At 28.0% G+C, this 26,214-nt stretch overlaps 2 protein-coding genes across 4 annotated transcripts; both read right to left on the bottom strand.

Annotated features, from left to right (window-relative positions):
- Window positions 1–16,579: 16,579 nt before the first annotated feature.
- Window positions 16,580–23,857, bottom strand: Tfb4 (transcription factor B4). 3 transcript variants are annotated; one of them, XM_035088595.1, is made up of 7 exons: window positions 23,534–23,855; window positions 22,783–23,282; window positions 22,022–22,144; window positions 21,795–21,930; window positions 21,671–21,707; window positions 21,513–21,590; window positions 16,580–19,288 (listed from the first exon to the last, which is right to left on the bottom strand). In XM_035088595.1, exons 1-6 carry the CDS (start codon window positions 23,547–23,549, stop codon window positions 21,515–21,517), a joined length of 888 nt encoding a protein of 295 aa, XP_034944486.1. In that variant the 5' UTR covers window positions 23,550–23,855; the 3' UTR covers window positions 16,580–19,288; window positions 21,513–21,514. The 3 variants fall into 3 exon arrangements, with proteins under 3 accessions (XP_034944486.1, XP_034944487.1, XP_034944488.1); XM_035088596.1 differs by lacking the exon at window positions 16,580–19,288 and adding an exon at window positions 19,968–20,220 and having other exon boundaries at window positions 23,534–23,857; XM_035088597.1 differs by lacking the exon at window positions 16,580–19,288 and adding an exon at window positions 21,313–21,444 and having other exon boundaries at window positions 23,534–23,857.
- A 113-nt stretch (window positions 23,858–23,970) lies between these two features.
- LOC118070163 (general odorant-binding protein 56a-like) lies at window positions 23,971–25,379 on the bottom strand. Its single transcript, XM_035088598.1, has 5 exons — window positions 25,220–25,379; window positions 25,060–25,138; window positions 24,462–24,553; window positions 24,277–24,382; window positions 23,971–24,193 (listed from the first exon to the last, which is right to left on the bottom strand). Exons 1-5 carry the CDS (start codon window positions 25,265–25,267, stop codon window positions 24,099–24,101), a joined length of 420 nt encoding a protein of 139 aa, XP_034944489.1. The 5' UTR covers window positions 25,268–25,379; the 3' UTR covers window positions 23,971–24,098.
- Window positions 25,380–26,214: the final 835 nt, after the last annotated feature.

The raw sequence follows: 26,214 nt of genomic DNA, 5'->3' as shown, positions 1-26,214 counted from the left end.
ATATGTAATTAATGTTTCAGTAAAATTTCATACAATTTTGACGTTCATTTATTGAACGAAAAATTATTAAAATTAATTTTCCGACAACAAATGGAAGAATAGTAATGTGGTGGTACATACATACAAGTAATGTCGATGTATTGGTACAGGTCCGTACCAATACATCGACATTACTTGAAATACAGGAAATTATTGATGGTACTTTCTACATATTATTGACTATTACTTATTTCGTATTATAAATACTTTCTGAATATAATTTTGCGAAAGTTTGGAGATTTATTAGATACTTTTTTTCATATATAATTAATTCTATTTGGCTGGGGCACAATGAATTTTGATACGGGCTCTCGGGGGCTAACTACCTTAAAATCAATGTTTTTTTCAGTGGGAAGTTATTATAATGGGTCCAATTTTACGAATTCCGAAATGTGACATATGTTCACGTGTTAAGACCCCCAGAGTCGAATACAATAGTTTTTAAGTGGACGTGTGTTTGTATATTCGTACGCTTGTATGTGCATTCGGAATTATTTTTCGTCTCGATTATCTCGAGAACATGACATCGACGTGGGACCAATTCAATTTGACGCATAATTACGTAACTAAAAACTGATTATATTTCTAGCGAAATCCTTCTAGCCATTTTTTATGAAGAATCAAAAAACTGGAAGAAATAGTAAACTAGCTAATTTTATTATTCTTTTAACTGGTAAGTTAGCGCCTTTGGGTCGCACCCAGACTACTGATGTTTATTATTATAATTGTATGAATTATCATTATTATTATTATATCAACTTTAATTATTATTAGGAGATCAGGCGTGAAAGTTTTACCTAAATTGCAAAATTTAGTTAGTTTGTAAACCGTTATAATAACTTCCCATTGGAAAGCTAAAATGCGACTGTGTTATTGAAATGTTACCCATAAATATTCTATTCACAAGAAATTGTTTTTTTTTTGCAATTATTTATGTTTTCTATCTATTTCCTTTTCAATTTCTTTTGATTACCTTCATATAATTCTCTAGAATATCCTAACATAAAGTCCAAATGTAAGTTTCAACCACGTGTTACATCTCCTTTCATTCTACTGTATCTTAAAAACGAACAAGAACTCTTAGAAAGTCTGAAGTTTTCTTAGCCTTTCTGATGCTTCCTTTTTCCCTATTCGAACGAATACAAGAATCCCTTGGCAATTTGGAAACTTATCAGGTATAGAATCTTTTCAATGATAAATCAAGTCTAAAAATTGAATGAAACAATTTACTGGAATAATAAATAGCATCTGAGAGTCTACATGAATAAAAACGAGTGAATAGAGAACATGACAAATAACAAAGGTATCATTCAATGATAAGGCATCTTTTTATTTAAAAAAAACCCATATACCGTATTTTCAGAAAATACATTATAGTAAATTTAATAATAATGTATCAAGTGAATGGAATAAGGAAATAGAATCGTAACAAATTAATGGATATAATGAATAGAAACGTGAATCATCATTTTTTTATGTACTTAACAAACTATTTATATTTCCAACGTAAATAAATAAATTTTCTGCCCCTTTTTATCCATAGAACACTAGCAAATATCATTTGTATTTTTCTATCCCACAGATGACAGTATCTTTCAACGAAATTCTAGGCTGTGATTAATCATAGAATTAAAATAACTTGTAAGAAAAATAATAAGCATAAAAATAATGTCATCTCAGTGTAATCCTAATTTATTAAGATCTTATTAATTTTGTTAGATTAAGATTAGAAATTATATTTTTCATCGTACCCCCGCCGAAAGTTTGGATTCTAGCCGCTTTTTTAGGACGCAAAATAGCGGAATCTTGCCTGACCCAATCACTACACTTTTTCTCTACAATATTCCTACCCTCGGTGTTTGACTGCACTTTTTTTCCTTTCCAGTAGTATTAACTCTATCGCTAACAGGAGAGTGGCGCTGATGTAGATGTTTAATCTCTAAAAATTTATAAATTCGACACAGCACAGTGGATGCAGGAACCTGGACTCGATCTCTCGATGTTGAGCAAAATTTCTCGTGTACAGAACTTGGATGGGTGACCGCCGGGAACACCAACGATTTTTCTCTACTTCCTGCTAGACCCCCTGAATGAAAAAATCCCACTGAACCTCCCGAATTTTTTTTTACGTTAAACCCCTTGAAATTATTTTTGCCGCTGAAGCCCCTGAATCGGGAATTATGAAGGGGGTTCAGCGGCAAAATAGAAAAATATTTTATATTATTTTTCTTATACGAAAAAATAATTTTTTCCCGCTGATGCTCCTGACTTCAGGAGGTTCAGCGGCAAAATAAGAGTAAAATTCTGACTCGGGCTGATTCTAAGGCACTGTGACTTATTTAACAAACATCAACCAGTCTGGGAGAACTTTTAGGAGAATGCACATCGAAAGTAGTGAAATTGCTGAAGAACATAATGAAGAAGATGTCTTCACCCTCAATTTCATCCAGTTCCAAAAATTATTGCCAAAAAAATCAGCCGACAAATATACAACATGTTATAGTGATGCTAAAAAAAATTTCAATACACTATCATAAGAAATAATAAATATCAAAATAATGTTACACTTATATTTGACTTATTTTTATAATAATTATATATTTACATAAAACTATAATTTAGTATCATCGCAAAATAAAAAAATAATTTCTATAATAAACACTCTGTACTTAGTTTATCATAACTAACATCAATTAACTCATATCATAACTGATTCGCGAACTTCGTGGCACAGATATGATGAAAAATAGTATGTACAACACGGGGGCAAAGTAGTACATCACACCCGGGTTGGAATGTCTTACTTTGCTCCCTAGTTGCACAATATACTATTTCAATGATTTTATTGAAGTAATAATTAGAGTGAATTATCATTTAATCGAGAAAGTATTCGAATGTGAAATAGAATCATGCAATCGAATTCACTTCATCTGATTACACGTTGAAGTGTTCCAATTGTTATCACTTTGAAACTTTTCAAATTATAAATGTTTTTATCCGAACAAATACTTTATGATGCTCCATTATTGATCCAATAACTATTACAATACTTGTTAATGAAACCTTTTTACGTGTAAGATTGTGCATCATTAAGACTATATCAATAAAAATTAAAGATTTAACACGTATAAACTATAACTAAAGATAACTAGAATTGTAATTTTTTTCTATTTTCAGTTGATAATTTGTTTTTTCTCGAGTTGTAGCATAAATCTGTACAAAGTAAACATAATCATTCTCGAACGTACATTATTATCAACATGAAAATAGAGATGACAAATTGGGAAATTTTCATAACGAACATAGGCAAACAATAAAAAAATATGATAAGCTTTTATACCTGAAAAAACAGGATGATTGATCTCTTTCGATTACATTTATGCCCACAAAGCTCGCTTTTGCTTCTATTTTTAGAAGCTTCTACATCATTTCATTTGATCTCCAAAGTCTACATTACGTTTATTTTTGTCCATCAAAGGAATATTCTACTCTAATAATAATTTGAAAAAATCAAGAAGATAATTTTATGTTTTATATGAAATATAATATTCAGTAGACTTAAAAATAATTATAAAAGAAGCCAAATAAAAAAAAATGAATGTTAGTGCATGTATTTTCAAATGTTCTAGTGAAAATACTATTTGTTCAAAACTAGTTATTGCACAACAAAAACAATTAAAAGCTCGATAATTAAATTCTGAGTGATTTGAGCAACTAAATAAATATTTTTCTGAGGAAAATATAGAATTAAAAATATTCAAATGTATTAAAATTTACATTAAAAATTGTAGGAATAAACAAAACAAAATACTAGTATGTGAAGATGAGATCACATCAAACACAGGACTGAAGAAGATTGAAGTAAACATTGCAGTAAGGTTAAAGGGGTTAAGAGCATAAGCTTTCAATGAGCTTAGCTGCAGTAAAGTTTGAAGAAGGAAAATGATGTATCCAATAGACTGTACGCGAATATAAAATTTGTTTAAAGAAATATGGGTTTACTCATATGTGATGAGGTGATAAAAAAGTAAAGAAAAATAAAAATAAGTAAAAGCTTATCGGTTAAAAAGATGAGTAAATATGACAATATTTATTATTAAAACTAAATAGTACATAAACTTATTTTTACTTTGTAACTTGGATTATTAATTGCTAAAAACTGTAAGTAGAATGATAAATATAAGTAATAAACAACTCAATAATGCTCGTAAACATCAATAATCATTAAACAGATATCTAGAGCTATATTTTGAACGACGATGTATACTTTAGTACGGAAAAGTGCAGTCATGATTGTGATAACGATAAGTATATCAAGTTCCATTGAGAATAAATATTCCCGTATTCATTAAAAAATTTCTTTATTATTTTATAGCAAAACAAACAACAATCCCTTATATGATTTAATATAATTTAAATTTACCGTAAATGTCTAAGTATTTATTATATTTTTCCATTAATATGAGAATTCGATATTCACATGATTTAGAGAATTATTAATGGACGACTGAATTAATTAAAGAGTAATTCAGGTATGTATTAATGGACCATAATGAGTATACAGTATCGTTGTAATAATGTTAACTGTAATTGCAAAGATGTTCATAAACATTATTTATTTAATGTTTCCAAAATTCAATTATTCCTGATATTCCTGTGTTTAGAGACACAGTAATCCACAAAGCAGTCAACTCAAAGCAAGTTAATAAAGGGATGTTTATTAAATTAACACAAGCCAGTTTCGAATTCACTTAATACCATTAAAATCACCTTTGTTCACGTAGAAATAACAAGGTAGAAACCAAGCCTGAAGCTATTTTACTTTATATTTATATATATTATATATATATATGACTGTTAAATAAATGTAAGACAATGAGGCACTAAAATAGAGAAAAGAGAAAATTATCTTTAATAAAATGACGAATCAGCATTTGGATGCTACTGTTAAAACACGACAAACAACAAACATCAAATACAACTATTATTTTTTTATTTTTTCAATCTACTAGGATTAGCAACAAACTTTTATGAAGATTCTTGTTTGTTAAAATTTTTATAAACTTTTGAAAGCTCTTATGCTAGTAAACTATTAGAAAAAATTTATTCAAAAGTTACTCATTTGACAATCGATTGAGTTCAACCAATTTTTAAATCTTTTTTGTGTAATTGCAATAAATTCATCAAAAAACGAAATAAAAATTTGTTGTTTATCATTCAAAGCTCTGCAATTTATTGGAACTTTTTTGTTCAATTTAATCCAATTTCGTCGCTACAAAGTACACAGCTTTCTTCACAATTTTATCGTTCTATCTCTCCTCGATTTGTTTAAATAAAAACTATCAACTCTCTTTAAGTTTTGCAATAGATGACTGTTGAAACAGAATTTATCCTGTGCGATAGGAATATAACTAATATAATCAAAGTCTTAATGATTCTTTCTGGACAATTTAATTTATTAATTATATTACAAATAGAAAAAATTACATCATACTAATTTAAATTTACTTGACATTTTTTTCTAAATTATAAAACTACATTTTCGTTTACTCTTAATTTATGTTTAATAAAATCTAAAAAACTAACTGCATTCTGAATGTTAATATTTTATTTCTACACTTGTAAAGTTTGTAAAATCATGTAGATAATTTTGACACGTTTAAAGCGTTTTAATTTTTCACGTACTAGAAGTATGTTTATTTAGTACACCTTGTATGTCCACTTCGAATATTCAAGATATATTACAGAGAGAGAGAAAGATCTCAAACATTGTTATAAAAATATAACTTCATGCACAAATCGATGTTACATTTATTACTGATACTTCTACAATGATAAACAAACACAAAGTAATTATGCTAAAGAATATTTATCTCGTATTGTTTCTCCATATATATGTTGATAATTTATAAATAATCATTTATTTCATTGATGCAATATAAAATTCAAATATTTAAAATAATGTAGATACAAAATGAATTTCATATGAATCAAATATGTATCAATAGGACGTCTTCATTGTACCAACTGTATTAATCTCTTTAATACATTATTAATGTTATGCATTTAATATCTACAATAATATAATATCCACCGAATATTTTTTTAATTTACCAATAATACTCTTAATCTATTATTTACCGCGTTTAAATACGTTACATAAAATACTACTAAAAGTTACATATTTTATTGGTTTGACATTAATTATTTGAGTTTTAGGATTTTCTAGGAGAGTGTTTGAATTTATTTCTTCAACAAAATTACGCTTCTATTCATAATACATGTTCTAACAACATCCAACTCTACCCAATTAAACTTCACACAACTGAACTAGATTTCTCAAAACTTATATTATGTTTCGAATATTGTAGAAGATATTATTTTTTCATATCCTCACTGGACTTATCATCTAACTCGAATGTGAAATTATGAAAGTTGAATGCCTGAGGTATTTTAGTTCCTATAGGATATATATATATTAAATACTCAATACGGTATAAGTTCTCTGTAGACGCAAAGTAGATAGTAAATTATAAACACATCGATACATACGTGCACATACGAACTTGAATCTGTCAGGCTATAGAATATACATTTAATGGGGCTATAAACATCGTTGTATATAATGTGTAAGTACACACACCACTATTTGTAATATCCAAGCTTTACTTATGACCTGAGCTTTAGGTCTTTCTCAAGTTGACCCTTTTCGTTCACTTTCTATATTCATCCCTGAGGTTCTCTCGTTTCATTGGCCTTTCTCTCGACTTTTGCTCTTTTGGTTTAACACCTAGAACCCAGATTAGACACTTTACATTTCAGATTTGGAATTTGTAAAAAATAAACAAGCACCAAACAGGCAAATAAAATATAATAAAATAAAATAATACGTGAAATTTGGAAAAAGTTATAAAAATAAAATTATATTATTTATTGTCATTTTTTTAATTATAAAAAAATAAAAGTACAAACAAATATATTGAAATTAAATTATTATTTCAAAATAAAATTTTGTTGTTAATATCGTAAAAGTAATATTCAGTAATAGAAATAAGAAACAGTTGTAAGCGGAGAAAATATTTACTTACGATTTGTTATTATTAAGTATTTTAATGTTATTAATAAAGTAAAATGTTATTATTTTAATTAATTTGCTAAAAAAATATAAAAGAAAAGAATCTAGTTACCTGTGACACTATTAAAGTTAATCAGCTCCTTAAAAAGAATTTTTTTTCCACTTTAGTAAGTAGAAAAATCTCATTTTGGTCTGACATACAGTTCACTGCAAGCATAATATTCAAAGATCTTCATTAAAATCAATTTGCACGTATTATCCGTAAGTATAAGTAAAATAAAAATTGATAATAGTCTTCATTAATTATTTTTTATCAGTAAAGCCATTGTGTATCATAATACTTCGAAAGTTTGACTTTGTACTTGTATAAAATTAAATGTAAAGTTTTGTTCTTCTTTCATGAAAGTGAATTTCTCTTAAAAATTAAATTTCCAAGTAATTTTCTATAATCTGCATTTTTAGATCAATTTAAATACTTTTTTTATTATAGATATGATGGAATATAAGAAAGAAAGTTACAAACAAGAACATGCAAATATAGAGTAAGTCAAATAACTTACAAGCAAAGTTTCCCCCAAGTTTTACCATCGTGTTGACAGAATCTCAAAAGATTTCCCATACCGTGAATCAAAACTACGTTTATTTTATTAAAACTTTGCAATGACTAAGAATCATTATATTTTTTTTTATTTAAAATTTTGTTAGTCCGTTCATTTTCTCACCAAACATTTTTTATTTACAAAAAAAATATAGCGAAATAATTTAACTCAATTATTTTTTTTTAGGAAAAATTTAATGTGTACATCAAGTGCAAAGCCACCAACCAATTTATTTTTCTGCACGCAATATAAATAGAAAAACCACTTGATGAATGCAATTGAACGGCTTTTATTTACGCAGTGTCCAGAGAGACAGCAAAAAGTAGCCATTTGAACGTATTGAAAATACAAGGTTGCACATTGTCCAAAACTGTAGTGTTCTTTTCACAAGTGTGATGTATTTTGCATACGAAAATTCAATGGTTCAATGTGTGGTCTAGTTTGACGCTCTTGGTTTGATCCAGAGAAGCAATCAAACACAGACAAAGTAACCTGAAGTACTTATACAGTTTTGACGTCACAAAGAAATGTGGGTTTTTGCCAAAATTACTTTTATTTTTAAAATATCCTATATAATCTATTTCAATAGAATGTAGTATAAGTGAATAATAAAAAAAAAAAACACAATTTTCAGAGATCAAACAAACGCAATTGGTTCTACATATTGAAAACATCACTTAAAATTGTTAATATTAATACAAGAATGATCGTATAAACTATATTTTATACACAATCAATTTTTTATTGAACGAAAAAGCATAATTTTCATACAATGTGCATACACCAACTTTTTGCCTTATTTTTTACTTGAAACTTGATGGAAAGGTTAAAAGCTTTTTTGTTATATTAATGTGAATTGATAAAACTTTTTGATGGATTGTCATATAAATACCGTGTCGCTTTAATGTATGAAATAAATTTCAAAAGTATAACATTCCCGCAAAAGCTTTTGAATTCGATCGATGAATGATACGTAAACTTTAGTAAAAACAACATTAAATAAAAAAAAAAATCAATCAATATTAATCATAAAGCTATTAATACGCTGATATGGATAATTCTCAAAATATTCGTCGATTTATTTTAACTTGTCTATCAAAATAACGTAGTATCAAACTGACAGTTTTCTTATTACTTCTTTTATTATTTTTTTATTTAATAAATTACACTTGGAAAATAGATTCTGATGAATAAACGTAAATTATAAGAGAAACAATAAATGACAGAAGAACAGTAACATCCTATACCTAACGAGTGATTCCTCGTCGAAAAGAAAGAAGAAAATCTCCAACAATCCTAGATGATCCTTCCAAGAAGACTCTCTACTTTCTCTCTACTTCTCTTGGTACCACAAAATAATCCTTTGCCGCAAGAGTTTTGTGTTTGGCTCAAAAGCATCTTTACTCTTTTCTGTCTTCCTTCCAAGTCTTATTTCCTACTGCCCTTTTTCATTCATTTCTACGGTTCTTACTTTTTAAATCTGAACCATAAAATCTACAACTTTATTTTACTTGTTATTAATTAAAATTTATAGTATTCACGTGTTTTCTGAACACAAGCTGATGAATAATAAGATTCCATCAGAATGAAAAAACCCTCCGGAATGAAAAAATAAGGAAAAACGAGAAATTTTTATCATTAATACATTTTCTTCTATTTAACAATAATTAAAGTTGTGAAAAAATAATAACCTCGAGTAATTCATTGAAATAAGTGAAAAAAAATATTTAAAAATTCATCTATGGTTTCTACTAGTTTGATAAGAAATCCATTTAATTGAGTACAACCACATATCCCTGGACAGAGAAACATCAAATTCTAAGTTCTGAAACTTTAGTACTTAAAGTTTTGAATTGATCAAACTTGAAGGGATTCATTTTGTAACCAAAATCATAGTATTAACAAATAAAAATATCATACACAAAGTTGGTAAACCGAGATTTCATTCTCCAACAAAGTTGGATAATAGTATATATGTTTATTGAGTTGATTTTGTAGTGAGAGGTTTTAATCAGAAACACCAGGATACAGGCTCAATTATGCGGCTGAGGGGAACCACGAGGTGACCTTAGAATAGTTATCTTCAAGAATGTATATAGGAACAACATAGACGAAGATATAGAAGCAAGATTATACCTGCAATAAACCAAGTACGAGCTGCAAGCGCATTAAATAGTGGCAAAATTGACGGAGAAACTAGAGAAGAGATTATACCTCAGGGAAAATTTGTAATCCTGGCTTGTAACGGCAATCGGACTTGTTCTTCATGACAAATGACTAGATGTCTGTCTTTTTAATACCTCCATTAATACACAAACAACTCAAGAGTCTCATTAGCTTGTCAAAAGAAAACATAACATTCTTTTAATTCTTATTATACGTATATGTGATAATAATAAGAAAATATTCCCGATTCTAAGGCTATAATATTGGCATAGAAAATTTGTGCAATATACGTACTAAGTGGTATTTAGCTCTACCAAGATTTTCCTATAATTAGGTCACGTGTATCTATTATTATTCATTACCAATAAATTACTAATAACATTAAGAAATTATGTTGAAAATTCAAATATCTTACACATTGTTTCATTCAAGATAAATTCAGTTAAATGATACTTGCTGTTAGTTTGTTTTTCATATTTACAATGAAACTATTTTTATCAACTCTTAAAATTTAAATTATTATGCCAAATATCATAAACATGAGCAGAATAGTTATTATTTTAGAATTGAATAGTCTTCAAAATGTTTGATATTCTAGATAATATACTGAAATTGAACAATTGGCAAAGATGAAAACTATTATATACTAGAATAACCTAATATCAATATAAAATAGTCTAATCTAAAGTGTCCACTAATACACAATTCAATTGGAATATCTCTTAGGGTGATAGTTCGACAGAAGACGAAGACAGATCGTTCAATAGTCCAGGGAACAATTGAAGCATATCGGTAGCTGCCACCAGTTAACTTGTTCTTGGTCTACTTGTATTGGTTCAACATAGCTTTCACTGGACTATAACTTAGTGCCAACTTCTTGTTCTTGATGAACGATCTTGTTTGAACAAAGCCAAGAAAAAACTTTGAAACTTATCGTTGATAGATTTTCATTATAGAGTCTTGACTTCAAAGAAAATGAATCATATAATAGTTATGGAGACTATCATTTTCCATCTTAGAAGGGTAGTTAAGCATCTGAGAAAACTACTTTCAACATCTACAGGCACAGTTTTAAAACATTCTAAATGTATATATGTGTATATATAGGTATATTTATGAACATTTTCTATCTCAATTTCTCTTCCATGAACATCCAATTTCTAATTTTGCGCTCACACCTTCTGGTGTATGTAAGCAAGTCTCAGGCAATCGACTAAACCCTCAGGGTGTTGATAAACGACCACGTGCCTCACTCATGATGGGTAGCATGTACACATCAAAACTCTCATGCTCAGTTGTGGCTTCAATTTGAACCACGTGAGTTATCAAAAGGTATTATATAAATAGACAGAGTTTAATCTAACTAGGATTTCCAGTGTTAGCATAATCATTTTCACTTGTTATATTATACGGTGTTGGAAACTGATAATAAATATTAATCTAAAGAACATTCAATAATATAAAAACATAATGAATTATTAAAAGGGGGAAAATAAAGATTTACTTCGGAAACGATTAACATCTTTTTTCACTAATATTGCGGTAATAATTTCTAAGCTAAAACAACATGGTATCTAAAGTTTTGTAAACTCTCCATTTCAAAATAATAACAAAGACAAGATATCAAATGAATAAGTGTTACATTATTTAGTTATTCTAGTCACTATAACTCTGCATCTCAATATAAGCTTCTAATAAACGGAATCAAACATTTCCTCTTTTAAAAAAGCAATTTAGTTTTATACAATATTGTTAATCGGATGCTTTTAACAACGTGATTCAAAATTGGGAATAGAAAAAAATTTCACAAACATGAATTGAATTTCATGATCAATCTCTTTGAGGAGAAGGTGGGATTATGGGTCACTTTTTGTTTTTACTGAATTATATTATACTCTGTTAAATTATCGCTCGCAAAATAAACGAATGAACTATATTAAAGACTGGACCATAATCCTACCTTCTCCTCTATTACTTTATAGAAAACTATATGTTCAAAGTTACCGAATATTTTTGATAAAAATTAAATTTTACCATATTCAATTCAATCTTTGTAAATAAAAATTGGTCATTTACTATTCTGAACTAGGAAACATCATCATTAGAGTTAGTATCATAAATTTTTAATTTCACTGCGAGTGACTTAAATTTTTCACAAAAGCAATTTTCGTATTCTCCGCACATTTCAGATAATTTAAGAAAATTGTTCTACCTCTTTGAAATAAAATATGTCTAGTAAATTAAATAAAACACAATGCTTTGCATTCGTTCTTGACGATAGAACGAATGTCAAAGTTAAGATTATATTACTTACGTATAAAAGAAACCGGATAATTCAATTCAATCTGAATAAAATCTGAATAAAGACAACAGTGAAGTAATAAGCTATACGTATTTTTCAGTATTTTTACATGAAGATAACAATTCAAGAGTACTCATTGCATAAACTATACACTCGATTGGTATGGCAAGTGTCCCGGCTTTTCTCTGCAACGTATCTGCATTCAGTTGCCATAAATTTTTTCCCTATTTTCTACATTTATGTTATTTTCTTTTATTCTCTTCGTGGTATTGCTTCCTTTACCCGGTTATAAGTTAATTTTAATTTTCTTATCCGACAATCACTTGTATAATATTTCTCGTTGCATTTCTGGTAGAAATTCTAAAGAGACAATCGAAGGAAGTTTCAAGAATCTTTTATAAGTATTAAAACACATACTAGCAAAGGAACTTGTAAATCTGTTGAAATTTCTTTGATATTTGCTCAATTTGTACTAGCGAAAATAGAGTTTTTCGATATCTACTAATTTCGTTATAAAATTATGTATTATCGAAATGCTTAAATTTATAACGATTGTATGAATATTTTCAAAGTTGTTCTTCTCTGAATAATATATTTAAAGTTTAAATGATAATATTATTTTAAAATTAATTTTCAAATAATTCTTATGAAATACGTATTGAATGAAATAGAATCTTAAAAAGCCTACAAGAAACATTATTTAAAATATTTATAAATACAATTATATGTTTTAATTAAACAAATGTTATCACGATTGTAGAAAGAATTAAAATTCTAAGCATGAAAGAAGCTCACGAAATAACTAGTAAATACTATCAGACATTTTAAAAAAATGAATATAACATATACGCTTGTGGCAGAATTAAAATAAATGAATTTATAACGTCATTGTAATATTCCTTGTGGTTGCTATCTCAGTCACGTATCTCGCGATATGAGACCACGAGGATTCAAAAGCAGAAAGTCGAGAGAGCGGCTGTAAATGTACGTGTACGATGGTCCATAAGTACATCAGAAAGTATGAGGACGTGTACAGGCTAATCTCCATGAACTACCCCCGTGCTAATCGAGAACCAAGCAATTAATTTGAGCACGCACCACACCAACCCAGTAGCATTACCGTCAAGCGTATGTGTCGCTTTCTAGGGGGAGATGCACATTTGCCAACGAGAATCGGGTGGTTTTCATCCACTAACCACTATCCGAGATGCAATATTCCCTGTATTATATCTTCGTACAACATCTCCCTTTTTCTTCTGTAATATCACTAATACTTGCATTCATTTGCCAAAACTTGAAAATTGTCCCAGTGGAATTCTCACGTATACGAGCTGCATAGTATAGGGGAAATTACTAATTGCTTCGCATCGATCATTCTGATATTTGAACATTTTTGTTCACTCCACATGTTGCACAGCACGATTGTTGCCGGAAGCGGAAATAACCCAAGCACTTTATCCTAAGGATAAAGTACCATTGCTCCTAAACTCTTTAATTTATTTCTAATGATATTCTACAACTATACAACTTATTAAAGCTCAATTATACTTACTCTTGATAATGGTTAGTAAAAATCATTATTCAAACTTTGTTTTTTAAATTACTTTTTATATCATAAGTAGTAAGATGAAGTATGAAAGGAATCATAGCTAGATCTATTTATTAATAAACATAACAAAATATAATTTAATTAAGCTTTACTTGCTTCATAGTAAAAATAATCATTATTATTATTATTATCAAACTGTAAAGAAGGCATTTGATAATCAAGATACATAAGAATTGGAAAAGTAATGTGCTTTTTTGAATAAATTTAAATTAAAAGAATATAAATTATCAAATAGTTCGAAATATAAAAAAATTTTGTAGGGAATTCGTGATAACTTTGAATTATATAGAAGTTCAAATTATCACAGGTTTGAATTAACGAGAGTCGATAGTAGATATTATAACTTTTAGAGATTATTTTTTTATAAAATCATTTAAAACACTTTTGATCAGATGAATGATCAGATATAAGTTGATAATAAGATATAAAAAGAATGATGAAAATAACTTATGCAAAACTACATTAAAGTTAATACTACAAGAATGTAAAAGTAACTCAAGAACAGATCGTCGTTTAGTTTAAAACAAGTCAAAATGAAGTGTATATCTGTATAGATCTTAGACTTTTGCTCTACTCAAGATGATAACAAACACAATGTCGAGTAACTGATGGTGAACGAAATAGAAACAGTGAAAATGGTTCAACTGTCTGCAAATATTCTAGACTGAGTTGAAGTGAAACAGGAAGAAGGGAAGCAGTTGATGACGGAACCCAAGAGAAAATAGAAAGACAGCGAGAGGAAAAGAAAAACGTATCGGTCTGGGATAATCGAGAATCCAAGTCCTTCCAAGAAACTATGACTTGGTTGAGAACTCTGAAGAGATATAGATCGTCGCCGCAAGGCAACCTTAAGTTCATCCCTTGCCAAGAGTTGCTTCTATGGTCTAAGAAACATGTTTTATATGTATATATATTTCTATATACCTTCTAGTTTTTCTTTCTGTACTCCTTTCTACTACTCCAGCAAACACTGTTGTCAAAATTGACCAACATGATAGCATACATACTTTAGTGGTGGTTTATCTGATCGCATAGTCCAAATAATTCTCCCAAATTTCTCGATATACTTTTAACGCTTGGAGATGCCGACAGTTTGTATACATACACTCCAAATTCATGTTAAATTCCATTCAAGCACAGGGAAATTCCAACGGAAATTGAACTGCAAAATTCAAATATGAAAGTAATATTTATCGTGAAGTTTTGGAAAAAATATATCAAAAATCGGCTTTACTCAGAAATCTGGATAAACTTATATGACATGTGTAATTCTTACAATTAAAATAAATAATGATTTTTAGTATTTATTAATTATGGAAAAATTGTTTTAAATAATAAAAATAAATCATTTCTTCATATGTCAATAATTTTTCTATGCTCTGAAACATTATATTTTTTTCATAAAACAACAACAAAATTTTTAAAATTACTTCAAGATACAATTTATTTTAACATCATCTCAGAACGCTTTATTATCATGAAAATTTTACAAAGGAATGTAATACTAAAACCAAAATATGAAATAAAATTAGTTAGTCAATTATGCAAAATACTCGTAAAGTATGACGAGCATCTGAAGAACTTTTATTTTATTTCTTTTCCCTTCTAACTATTTCTCTTTGATGTGGACTGAGGTCGGATTAACATGGTTTAAATTTCTACTCAGCTCACGGGCTGTCTCTCAACGAAACATGAGGATTATGGTTACCAGAGAAACCTCAATCACAGATCTCTAATCATGGGATACAGCCCCCGATCTCTAACAACAGTGCGTGTAGTATTTTAGCAAATTTTCCGAAGTAGATTAACAAGGCAGAAACGAACATAAGCCACGTAGTAGTCAAAATACCAGACACGCATAAGCTTTTCGAGCAAGTATATACTGTTCAAACTGAATACTAGGATCAAATGATTGAACACCACATGCACGGAATACGAATGCCCTCAAGTATCACAGATCAGCGTGTCATCAACCGAAAGAATCATTTCATACATGCTGAGAGACTCACGTCAGTGAAAACAGTCGTAATCGATCAGACTGTCGATACGAACTTTCATGTGGATTTGGATATAGACGGGTGATGGATTTTCCGTTACAATAGTAGACATCATTTTATGATAGATATTATTTACTTCCACTCACTTTTTATCACATATTACTTCAACAATAAATAACAGTTATATTATTCAAACAAATATAAAAAAATCGTTTTCGTTGATATTATTATACATTATGTATTTATTCTGCCATTAACGTGCATAAGAGAAGTAATATTTATAAAAAAAATAAAATAAAAAGTATTGATTTTCGCTTACAATGATTATGATAGATTTTCATGACTTTATCCAATTCAGAACCCTTAGAATCCATACAAATGGGTTTTAGAAAACTGTCTGTCCATCTGTTTGTTCAGTAAATGAACTACTATCTTAAGAAAACGTCTAGAAGTCTTTTTTTTTTGGTGATAAAATTCAGCCTTCGAAAATGTTTTTTTTTCTTTACTGTGATTGAGTATTGTTCTTATCAATATTACCCTCAATTTATATACTTTTATTATAGAGTTACAATTTTATATGTATGAAAAAAAAATTGTCATTATATCTTGAGAATTTTGGTGACCAAAATTTCATCATACCTTCACACGCAAGCTCGTGTGAATTTCACTTTTAGTTTATAAAACAATGTTCTTGCTTGTTTTCGTGCCCACACAACATAAAACTATAACTCACACTACAACTTCGAGTATCTTTGAATTTGTTGTTTTGTTTACATGTTACAGGAAGTTTTATTTTTATTAATTTATTTTCTAATCTTCATTACAAAAAATTGTTATAAAATATCAGCCTCAATGAATTATTTATTTAAATACTCCATTATCATGATAAAGTTCACACCACTTTATCTGAAGAAATATTTTCATTCTTTTTTGCCTAGGTGGTAAATTTAGTAGGTAAACAAATATAAACTACCAAATACTCCGCTGAAATTTTTGTAGCAAATATCACAGCGATGTCGTAATGCACATGGTAGTAAAAACTCGAAAAATCTTAAATTGGCTGATTCAGCGGAAAGTTACTTACTAAAAGGTGGAATATAAGTTGAAGCTTTTATGGAAGAAACCACACTCAACTTACAAAAAAGCTCAAGTTTGTGCTGAACGGAACAATAAAGTTTACAACGATGATATCTACTCGTCTTTATATTTCTCGTCAAATCAGATTTTTTCGATAACTGATTTTTATATATCAGTGAAACTCAAATGTTTGATCTTTAGTCGTTTTTCATACTTTCACTCTACTTTTAATGAATCGCCTAGTTAATTTTAATAAATTTTTCATTCTTATCTTTGATTCTTTTATTTTTAATGACTGAATTTTAACTGTTGAATAATAAGAAGTATGATTTTTTTTATTTCGATACAGTACTTTCAGTACTTTTTATTCCTGTTCAACTTTATTTATAGATTATTTGCGAATGATTTATGTAAATTTTTTTTCACAAGTATCCACTTTTGTAAACAAAAAACTCATCAGTTACGTGACTTTATGCATTGAATATTCCTTTAAAAACATATTTAAGTTTTTCATGAGTTTCTATTTTCTTTTTTTCTTTTTATTTCTTCCTCGAATTTTCTTTCTCATTTCCATCATGCAAAACTCTCATTTCAAACAAGTAAATGAATTTGTAGCTGTTATATTTGCTTATTAATTTTCACGAAGAAACAAGCAAGTTTAAATCCTCTAGTCATTTTCCTTTTAACTCATAAAAATCCATTAGAATAATCAAAATAATAAATCACGTTTGTGTTAACACAAGTTTACTTGACAATATTTTTGTTGTCCAACGTCACAATACTAGTAATTTTGAAACCTTATTTAACCTAGCAAAGAAACTTTAAATATTAACATCGAGTGTCTTTATTACAACCTCAGTCTGAATTAATTCAGCTTCTTTTGAACTTTCTACGTTCATTAACATCAATACTTGATGAATTTTCTTGATCATTACAAAAAAAATTCAACTTTTGTTTTATTTAAATATTTCTAAATAAATTTCGACAAATTTAATTAAAATGGAAACTACAAAACTTATTTTTTTTCTTACAACCTAAAAATTAATCGCTTAAACTTGAGCTTGAGCAACTCTGATATTCTGATTTTCAGTTGATTTCAATGAAGATACTGGTAATTTTTTATAAAGATCACTATTACAGTTAACAACCTTATTGATCGAAGTCATTAGCAAGATTAATCTATCGAAATCAGGCATTGGCCAAATACCATCAAATAATAAATTTAATCACTGAAATACGTCTATTTCCCTGTTAAATTGAAGCTGCTTTAAACGACAGAAAGTCCAGATAATAAAATATAGGTGAGTGTATTGAATAAAAAATATCAATTCAGCAACTTGCAATCTCATTTTCCAATAAATTTCAATCGAAAAATAGTATTATTTGTTTTCAAAGGAAAAAATTTACCTCTTAATTAATATCTTCATAAGAAATTCTCCAAAGATTTATTCATTTATTACAAATGTTCAAAGTAATTAGATCCATTATGAATCGAATTGCATATTTCACTACCTTTTTCTATTGAATCAAAATAAAAAAAAACAATGTCCAATGTTACTTTCTGTTCAAATAGCTTTGAAGACCTCCCTAACTACTAAGACAATCTCATGAGAAACTGATCACTTTGTGGTCAATTAATTTTAACGAGGTCAGAGAAGTCCAATAGTTCTAAAGGAACTCACACGTATCTTGTTAGTCATTGTGTCCATACATATAAACCAAAGTTAAATAAACCGAAAAAATAACCAAACGATAGAGCTTTTTTAAGAGAATTTCTTTACTTTTCAAGAAAACGATCGAATAAACTACCGACATGCTATTCGTATATTAAAATACATTGCCATGTCGGTGTCGTAAATCTTCCAGATCTGAGAAAAATACGACGAGCAATATCGAAAGTAGTTTATAGCAATATGTGAAGTCTCGTTCAATAAGATCACTGAATGCGTTTTTCAATAAATAGTAAAAGCGTGCTCCGCACTGTTGAACACATCACCATTATATTTCACATTCAATGTACCTAATGTCTCTTTTATTTCAGCATTTGTACAAGCATAATAACTATTTTTAAATATCTTCAATGAATATATCATTATTTGTAATCATATCGTTTTATGTAGTACTGCATTTTTTACTGTTTTTTCTATCTCATCTTTTATATCTCAAGACCTCATGCAAGTTTGAGTGTTTGTAGAACCTCCACATTCCCGTGCAACCATTCGGTAACCCGAAAGATAATATTTATTCATGAAAACATTTCAAATTCCGATGGCAAAATTGCTGGGCTCATGTTCGCTTTCACCTCATGCCTCTTTTTTCCTTATATATCTGTGGCTTCCCTCCACCTTTCGATTGAATTGTTGCAATATCTTGTTTCGAGACAACGAGAACTTGATAGTCGACGATTGCTTACAAAATTGTATTCTGAAACAGTAAAACAAGATTTCATCAGCAAAGTTTTGCCCAAAATTTAAATATTTATACTGCTGTAATATTTTCAATCTATTTATTCAAACTTTATTATTGCTACTATCATAATTATATTGAGTAATTTATTCTTATCTAACTACAGAATAAATTGAAATTATTTTATTTAAATAAACTTTTTTATCTACAAATCTTAAGTGCTTCACAAGATTATGATGTCTACAGAAATTATTTGTTTATGCAAAAAATATAAAATTAAAATAAAACGTCAATATATGCCAAAAATTCAGAAATAGGATATATTTTAAAGCTTATAAGCTGTATTTTAAATAAAATCTTTGATATTGACTACTGCAGAGTTTTTATTCGAACCCTCGACAGTACTTTGAGGGTTGCGTGCTGAACAAGAATGTGTTATTTGCTTCATTGCAAGTTGTACATTTATCATGTCCTTGTGCTCCCTTTGCGAATTGAATCGACAAACGAGAAACCTATTACCTTGCAATTGAGAATTAGAGTAAGTGGAAATCGCATAGATTTACAGCTAAGACAGTTACTTTCCTTATTACACATACAGTCACGTATTCGTTGATACATCATGCTGGAAATAGAGAACAATTCTACAATGCACCTTGTTAAACATGACAAAGGAAAAGCCTGAAGCAATCATACTTACTCACGAAACAATACGAGTACGTGAGTTCTGACTGATACAGAAATATACACTAACAGTTCGTCTACTCATCTGCTACCAATCAGCTTTATTCTTTGGTGTGAAAAGCTGTTATCCAATATCCTGATGGTATTTCTTGAATTCAAAGCATCAATTGAATCGATAATAAAAAGAAGTCTTGATGAAAACAAGGCGTTTACAGGAGTTAAAAGAGTGTTTCCAACGGTCCTCAATACACTTCTCAAACTTTTCAAGACTATGAACCAGACGAAGGATAATTAATTTTAAATTCTTTCAAGAATAAATACAAACTTTTTTTCGTTAATTTATACTTTTTTACAATGTAGTTAATTGCAAAAATATTTTTAAGAAGCTTGAAGCAAATGAAGATTATTAATCACCTTAATTGATGAATAGTTTTTAGTTATGGTTTAATTTGTATTCTGATTAATTTAAAGCCTTCGAAAATCATTTAGTTTTTGAAAAGCAAAATTCATTTAAATATTCGAAAATTTATGAAATCAATATATATATATAAATTGTTTTTGAATATTTCACTAATTTTTAATTTGATTTTGCTTATATTTTGAAATATTTTTTATTCACAAGTGAATTGTTTATTCACTAATCATATCATGTTTTAATTATTAACTTTTCAATATTAATTAAATTTTTATCTGACCACCGGCTCGTTTTTTTTGTACAAAATTGTATAAACTCTCGTTAACAAATTTTATTAAAAGTGTTTTTTTTCAAATATAAAAACTTGATAAGCATCCGTTTTTAATTGTCTCTATTTTTCACAGTAATTAATTATCACTGCTGGTATCTGTCGGCCTGATATTTTTCATTCTTTCTATTTTTCTTGTCTATGTACTCGTTTTTTACCCGAGAGCCTCATTTTTTCAGTTTACATCAAGATAAGGAACCAACTTGTACCGAGTAGTTAGATGTGTTTACATTAGGATATCGTACATGTTCTCTCTATTGCTTACTCGCTTCAACAAATGTATGCGTTAGGCGTTTATCATCGTAAATCACGCATGACATGCACTCACTATGGGGGTATAGGGGCTTATTCGATCATAGCAAGCTGGTCTACTACTACATATTTCAATGTCAAAGGTTGATTAGGTAATCGGTGAATCTTTCAATTGAAAATACGCTGAATTACATCATCGTATGTAAAATTGCAAACAAAGATAACACAGAATTTATCAGAATTTGAGTTGCAGGCAATATAAACTGATATCGAGAAACAATATCAGTACAATTTTTTTTTGTTTACTATTACAGGTATCAAACCATGCAATTTCAGTTATTATAAATTACTAAAAAAGGTTTATTCAAATTATTAATTTCTTAATACTACATTTTATTAGTAATCTAAATTACAATACTTGACTTGTGCTTCAATTTACAGACATTATCCCTATTTCGTTTTCATATAGATCAAAAAATTTTATATGAAAAATATCGTCTGTAATGTCATATAACAAAGTATAAAAACTTACATAAACTTATATTTTCTATTAAACATTAACTTACAATCAATGAACAATATCTGCATATTTTTTCTTTTTCTTCATTTTCACAGGTATTGGAGCAGGCATTTTGAATAAAGTGCTATAAAAAAATCATTTTATTTAATACTTGAAACCCATGTGTAATAGATATTTTTATCGCTATAAATAGTATGTACTTACTGACAAGTTGTACAGATTGGGCTAAATTTACAGAAAACTAGCAAAGAAAATAAATAGTTATCAAATGTCACTTATTACTTTAATAAAGCTAATATGAATGAAGAAATCAAATTAAAAAACTTACTTGATAAACAAATAGAACAAACATAACCAATATCAACGAGTTCATGATGACAAAAACAAGCAGCTCTGTAATCAACTTTTACAGGTGGTGGTAGAACGAGTTTTGTTCGAACTGCTGGATCAGGAAGGAAAACCCACTGCATTTAAAAATAATAAATCAATTATTCAAGTATAATAATAGACATATTTTATATTTATTCAACATTAAACTAAATAAAAAAAAAATACCAGTAAATATTGAAGTAATCCAGCAATCTGTGGAATTTTCAAATAATTTCCACCCGTTATATCACAAGCCTGTTGTAACAACGTTAGCTCTTGATCCAAACTGCATACATCTATGATTATACCCTGCGTGATCATTAAAAATAGAATAATATAAAGCAGAAACATAATAATATACACTTTTTATACACGGAGAGAAATTTTTCACTAACTGTAAGTGCAAAAAGTGACCAGTCTACGTTTCGACGTTTTTGCACTTACATTTAGTGGAAAAATTATCTCCGTGTAGAACATAGAGCATGGTAAGCATTATTTTTCTACTAATCAAAAAAAAAATCAACAATAAATTATATGTATGCATTATATTATTATCTTTTCTTGATTTAGACATAATAAAATTAAAGTAAATTGTATGAATAACTTTCTCCATTCAATCAGAAGTTTATCGAGATATAAAAAATAAATTTTGTTTCAGTATTGAATTTTTAACAATTCAAATTGATAAATACTTAATCATATTATTGATATGAGTTTTGCAAATGAGTTATATTTACGGCTGATTAAACCCATAATTATATTTTTATTGAAACTGAATTAATTGTGCGTTGTAGCATAAATGCTTACTGATAAATCAACAACAAATTTTGATAACTCAATTTATCGAATACAAATACACTTAAAAATGTTTTTCTATTAATTTTTTTCCCCTTGACATCACAATAAAAGCATAATTGAATGTAAATTACTATTAGAAAAATACTTACCATTTTTTGTGATGTGAAGAATATATTCATGTAATTCATGTACTGAGTAGCAGAGTCATTGCTACCCGTAACAATTAAAATTCTAGAATGAAGTTTTACTCCAGGTATTTTGTCACGTTCCAGACGTGCAATATAACAGAGTGCTAATGACATAGCACCAGAAATTAAGCTCTCTTCATGTAAATTTTTAACACTTGCCAATTCATTGACTATTTCTTTTAACTTTTGTCGTATTGAAAATTCAACTAATGTAAATTTTTCGTACTGCCCATCAAATTGTCTTATTTCAGTCACTTTGTCGGTATCTGGATATAAAAACTTAGCCCCTTGACTGTGGCACGCAAGTATAATGAGTTCATTGTTGGGCGTTTGCATTAAATGAGCGTTTGCAAATACTATCACTGAATCAATACATTGTGTAAGAATTTTTGGATCATTTCTCTCAATTCTTTGCATTGGATTCACATCTAAAATGATTGTTAATACGCTTTTATCTATCTCTGCAAAAAAAATATTATGATAAAATAAAATTAATTTAATTTATGATCCTCAAAAATATATTACAAAAAAATTTAATATTGTTAATTATTATTATAAATAAGTAAATGAAAGTTAAATTTTTAGTAATATTTAATTGCATGATTATTATTTTAATAACTTTAGCAGTATTGAGGTTATAAAATTAAAACTTTAATATTTGAAGAAAAAAAATTATATCGTGTACAAATTTTCAATTTATTTCAATACATACCACTGGTCCCATTCATTCTCGAACAATTATGATAAATTTTAATTAATAAGTATTATTTCTACTGACTTTTTTAAAGAGTAACTAAATCGATGTTTGCATATTTACATGCCAGTATTTTGATACTACAACATACTTCTTTATCATCTGCTGATACATCAATGCACAATTTTTTGGGCTGATAAAAGAAACTAGAAAATTATCGCGCAACATTGAAATCTATTCTTTTAACGACACTTTGCACTTTTAATATTAATGCACTTTTCATGGACTACTTTTACAATTCATAATGTAAACATATCAAAGATCAATAAATAGTTTTATTTTTTTCTAATGATATTATCATAAAAATACTTTATCTTGCAATTTTAATACTCTAAGTTACGAACAATAAATTACTCAATAAAAGATTTTAGGTATTAAAATTCAAAAACTTAAAATTTAAAGCTATTCATATTTATTTTTCACATAATAATTTTATAAACAAAAGAAATGATAAATTTAACTTTCTTAACTAAATGTATACATTTAATTAAAACCGAGTATCATTTAGAACACATAGAATCAATTATTGATTTTTCTCTGTCATGAGTCTAATGAAAGCCTTCTCAGTAGCATAACACTTCATCAATTTCATAGCAGTCGTACAGTCGGTGTCACCTTCTGCAAATAATAAAAAAGAAAATTTAAGAATTATTGAAGTACTAAAAAATTCTATTATATAACTCTTCTCGAAAAATACTTACTCATGTCCTTGCATTTCATCATGACTCCTTCAATTTTGTCTTCAGGGAGATCATTCAACATCCTTTTGCGGGCTTTTTCTTCATTCAAAGTTCCGTCTGCATTCAACTAAAAAAAGATTAAATGTATCTAATGAATGTGAATAAATTAAAAAAATGTAAAATTCAAATAAAATCCTTAAACTTACAACTTTAATCTTTTTCATCATACAAGAAAAATAGCATTGTAAGTTACTGTCATCTTCCATCCATTCACCTTCCTTTGCTTTGTCAATCATAGCTAAAAGAAAATTATACAATATAAAAAAAAACTTAAAATCGAAAAATATTCAATGATTATTTTCTATTTGAAGTATTTTCATAGTTTCATATATTACAATAAAAAATATCTTTTTAAAGATCACTTGTCAGTCCGTTCGAATATTTGTCACAGACTGATAATTTTCAAACCATTTGCAACAAACATTTAAAATTCAAATGAGAGATGAATCTCAATAACTGATAGACATGACTGAAGTTAAACTTGGAAATAAAAAAGTTCTTTATCAAAATATTTAAAACTTGAATAACGGTTTGTATACACGAATTAAAAATGATGATTGTATATCCATCATAATTTATGGAAGATGAATTTGAATAATATTATTTAATATTAATGTTAATTTCAGTACATACTCTCAAAAAAATCAATAAAAAATTGTAATTAAGTATTAGTGCATTAATCAAATAATTTTGATAATTTTTATTGAATCTTTCATAAAAAATAAATTTATTCAATGAACTTACTTTCATCAACTTTAGTTTGCTCTATACATTCTTGTCTATATCCTCGAAGCTGAGCTAGTTTTTTCTCAGTGAGTTCACTCTGAAAAGTTTCGATTAAAAACGGTAAAAAAAAGTTTTTCGTAATCTTTGACATAAAATCATAGCGTAAAACTATACTTACAAAGACTCCAACAAAGCAAAGAGCGAAAATAAGAGCAAGAACTTTCATTTTGTGTCTTTTTGTGTTTTCCGCACAATAATCTATAAGAAAGCCTGTGAATTACTGGTCACATTTTCCAAAGAAGTCTCCTCTTTTATATGTTAAGGATAGGTAATCTTCAACGTCTAACAAGGTTATTAAAAATGGTGGGGTTGTGTCATACAAGATTAACGCTAATTTTTACTAGATGTTGATAACTTATTTCGATTTGAAAAAATACAAAACACCATTTGCTAAAGCAAACAAAAAATCGTAAACGGTAAAATTTAAATAAAAAAAAACTAAAAGTGTGAAAAAACTGAGCATTCGTTCAAATTTAAACAACAAATAATAACCAAAGTTTTTTCCTTTCTTGAATGTGTCTTTTGTTTTTTATTCTATCCTCTGACCTTTACTTCAGTGACGATTACAAACGCACAAAAGCTAATTATAATGATTATGGAGAGATCAAAGAGACCAAAAATTATTCGATAACCTAGATTACATCTGGTATGATTATATAAACTATTATTAGCATTAATACAATCATCTTCAAAGCAACATATTGTATAATTGTATATAGAACATAAATTAAGATATCTACTAAGATATCGAGTAAATAGGAATTAACTGTAAATAATTACACAAAGTTTCCTTCAATCACCTGATTAATTACATAAAAAAATTGATTCGTTGGACTATAAATATAGTTCAATAATATCGTAAAAAAACAACAAAATTAATTGACACATATGTACTTTACTATATTTTCATTTATGCATGTGCACATATTTCAATAAACAAATTATGATAAGTTTGATAAAATCATTAATTAAACAAAGTGGTCTTGTTATTCTCTTTGTTTTCTAATTTTTAGAAAACACAATATATGATCTCATTAATGGAATCTTCATCATTTAGATTAGGAACATTAAATAGTCTACTTAAACTCTGAACATCGGTCGAGTTGACAGACA

The sequence above is a fragment of the Chelonus insularis genome, unplaced genomic scaffold, assembly GCF_013357705.1.
Source record: "Chelonus insularis isolate UGA/USDA-ARS -01 unplaced genomic scaffold, ASM1335770v1 contig_547_pilon, whole genome shotgun sequence".
NCBI lineage: Eukaryota > Metazoa > Arthropoda > Insecta > Hymenoptera > Braconidae > Chelonus > Chelonus insularis.
The sequence above is the reverse complement of the archived record's forward strand: the minus strand, read 5'-3'. Positions and strand labels throughout refer to the sequence as shown.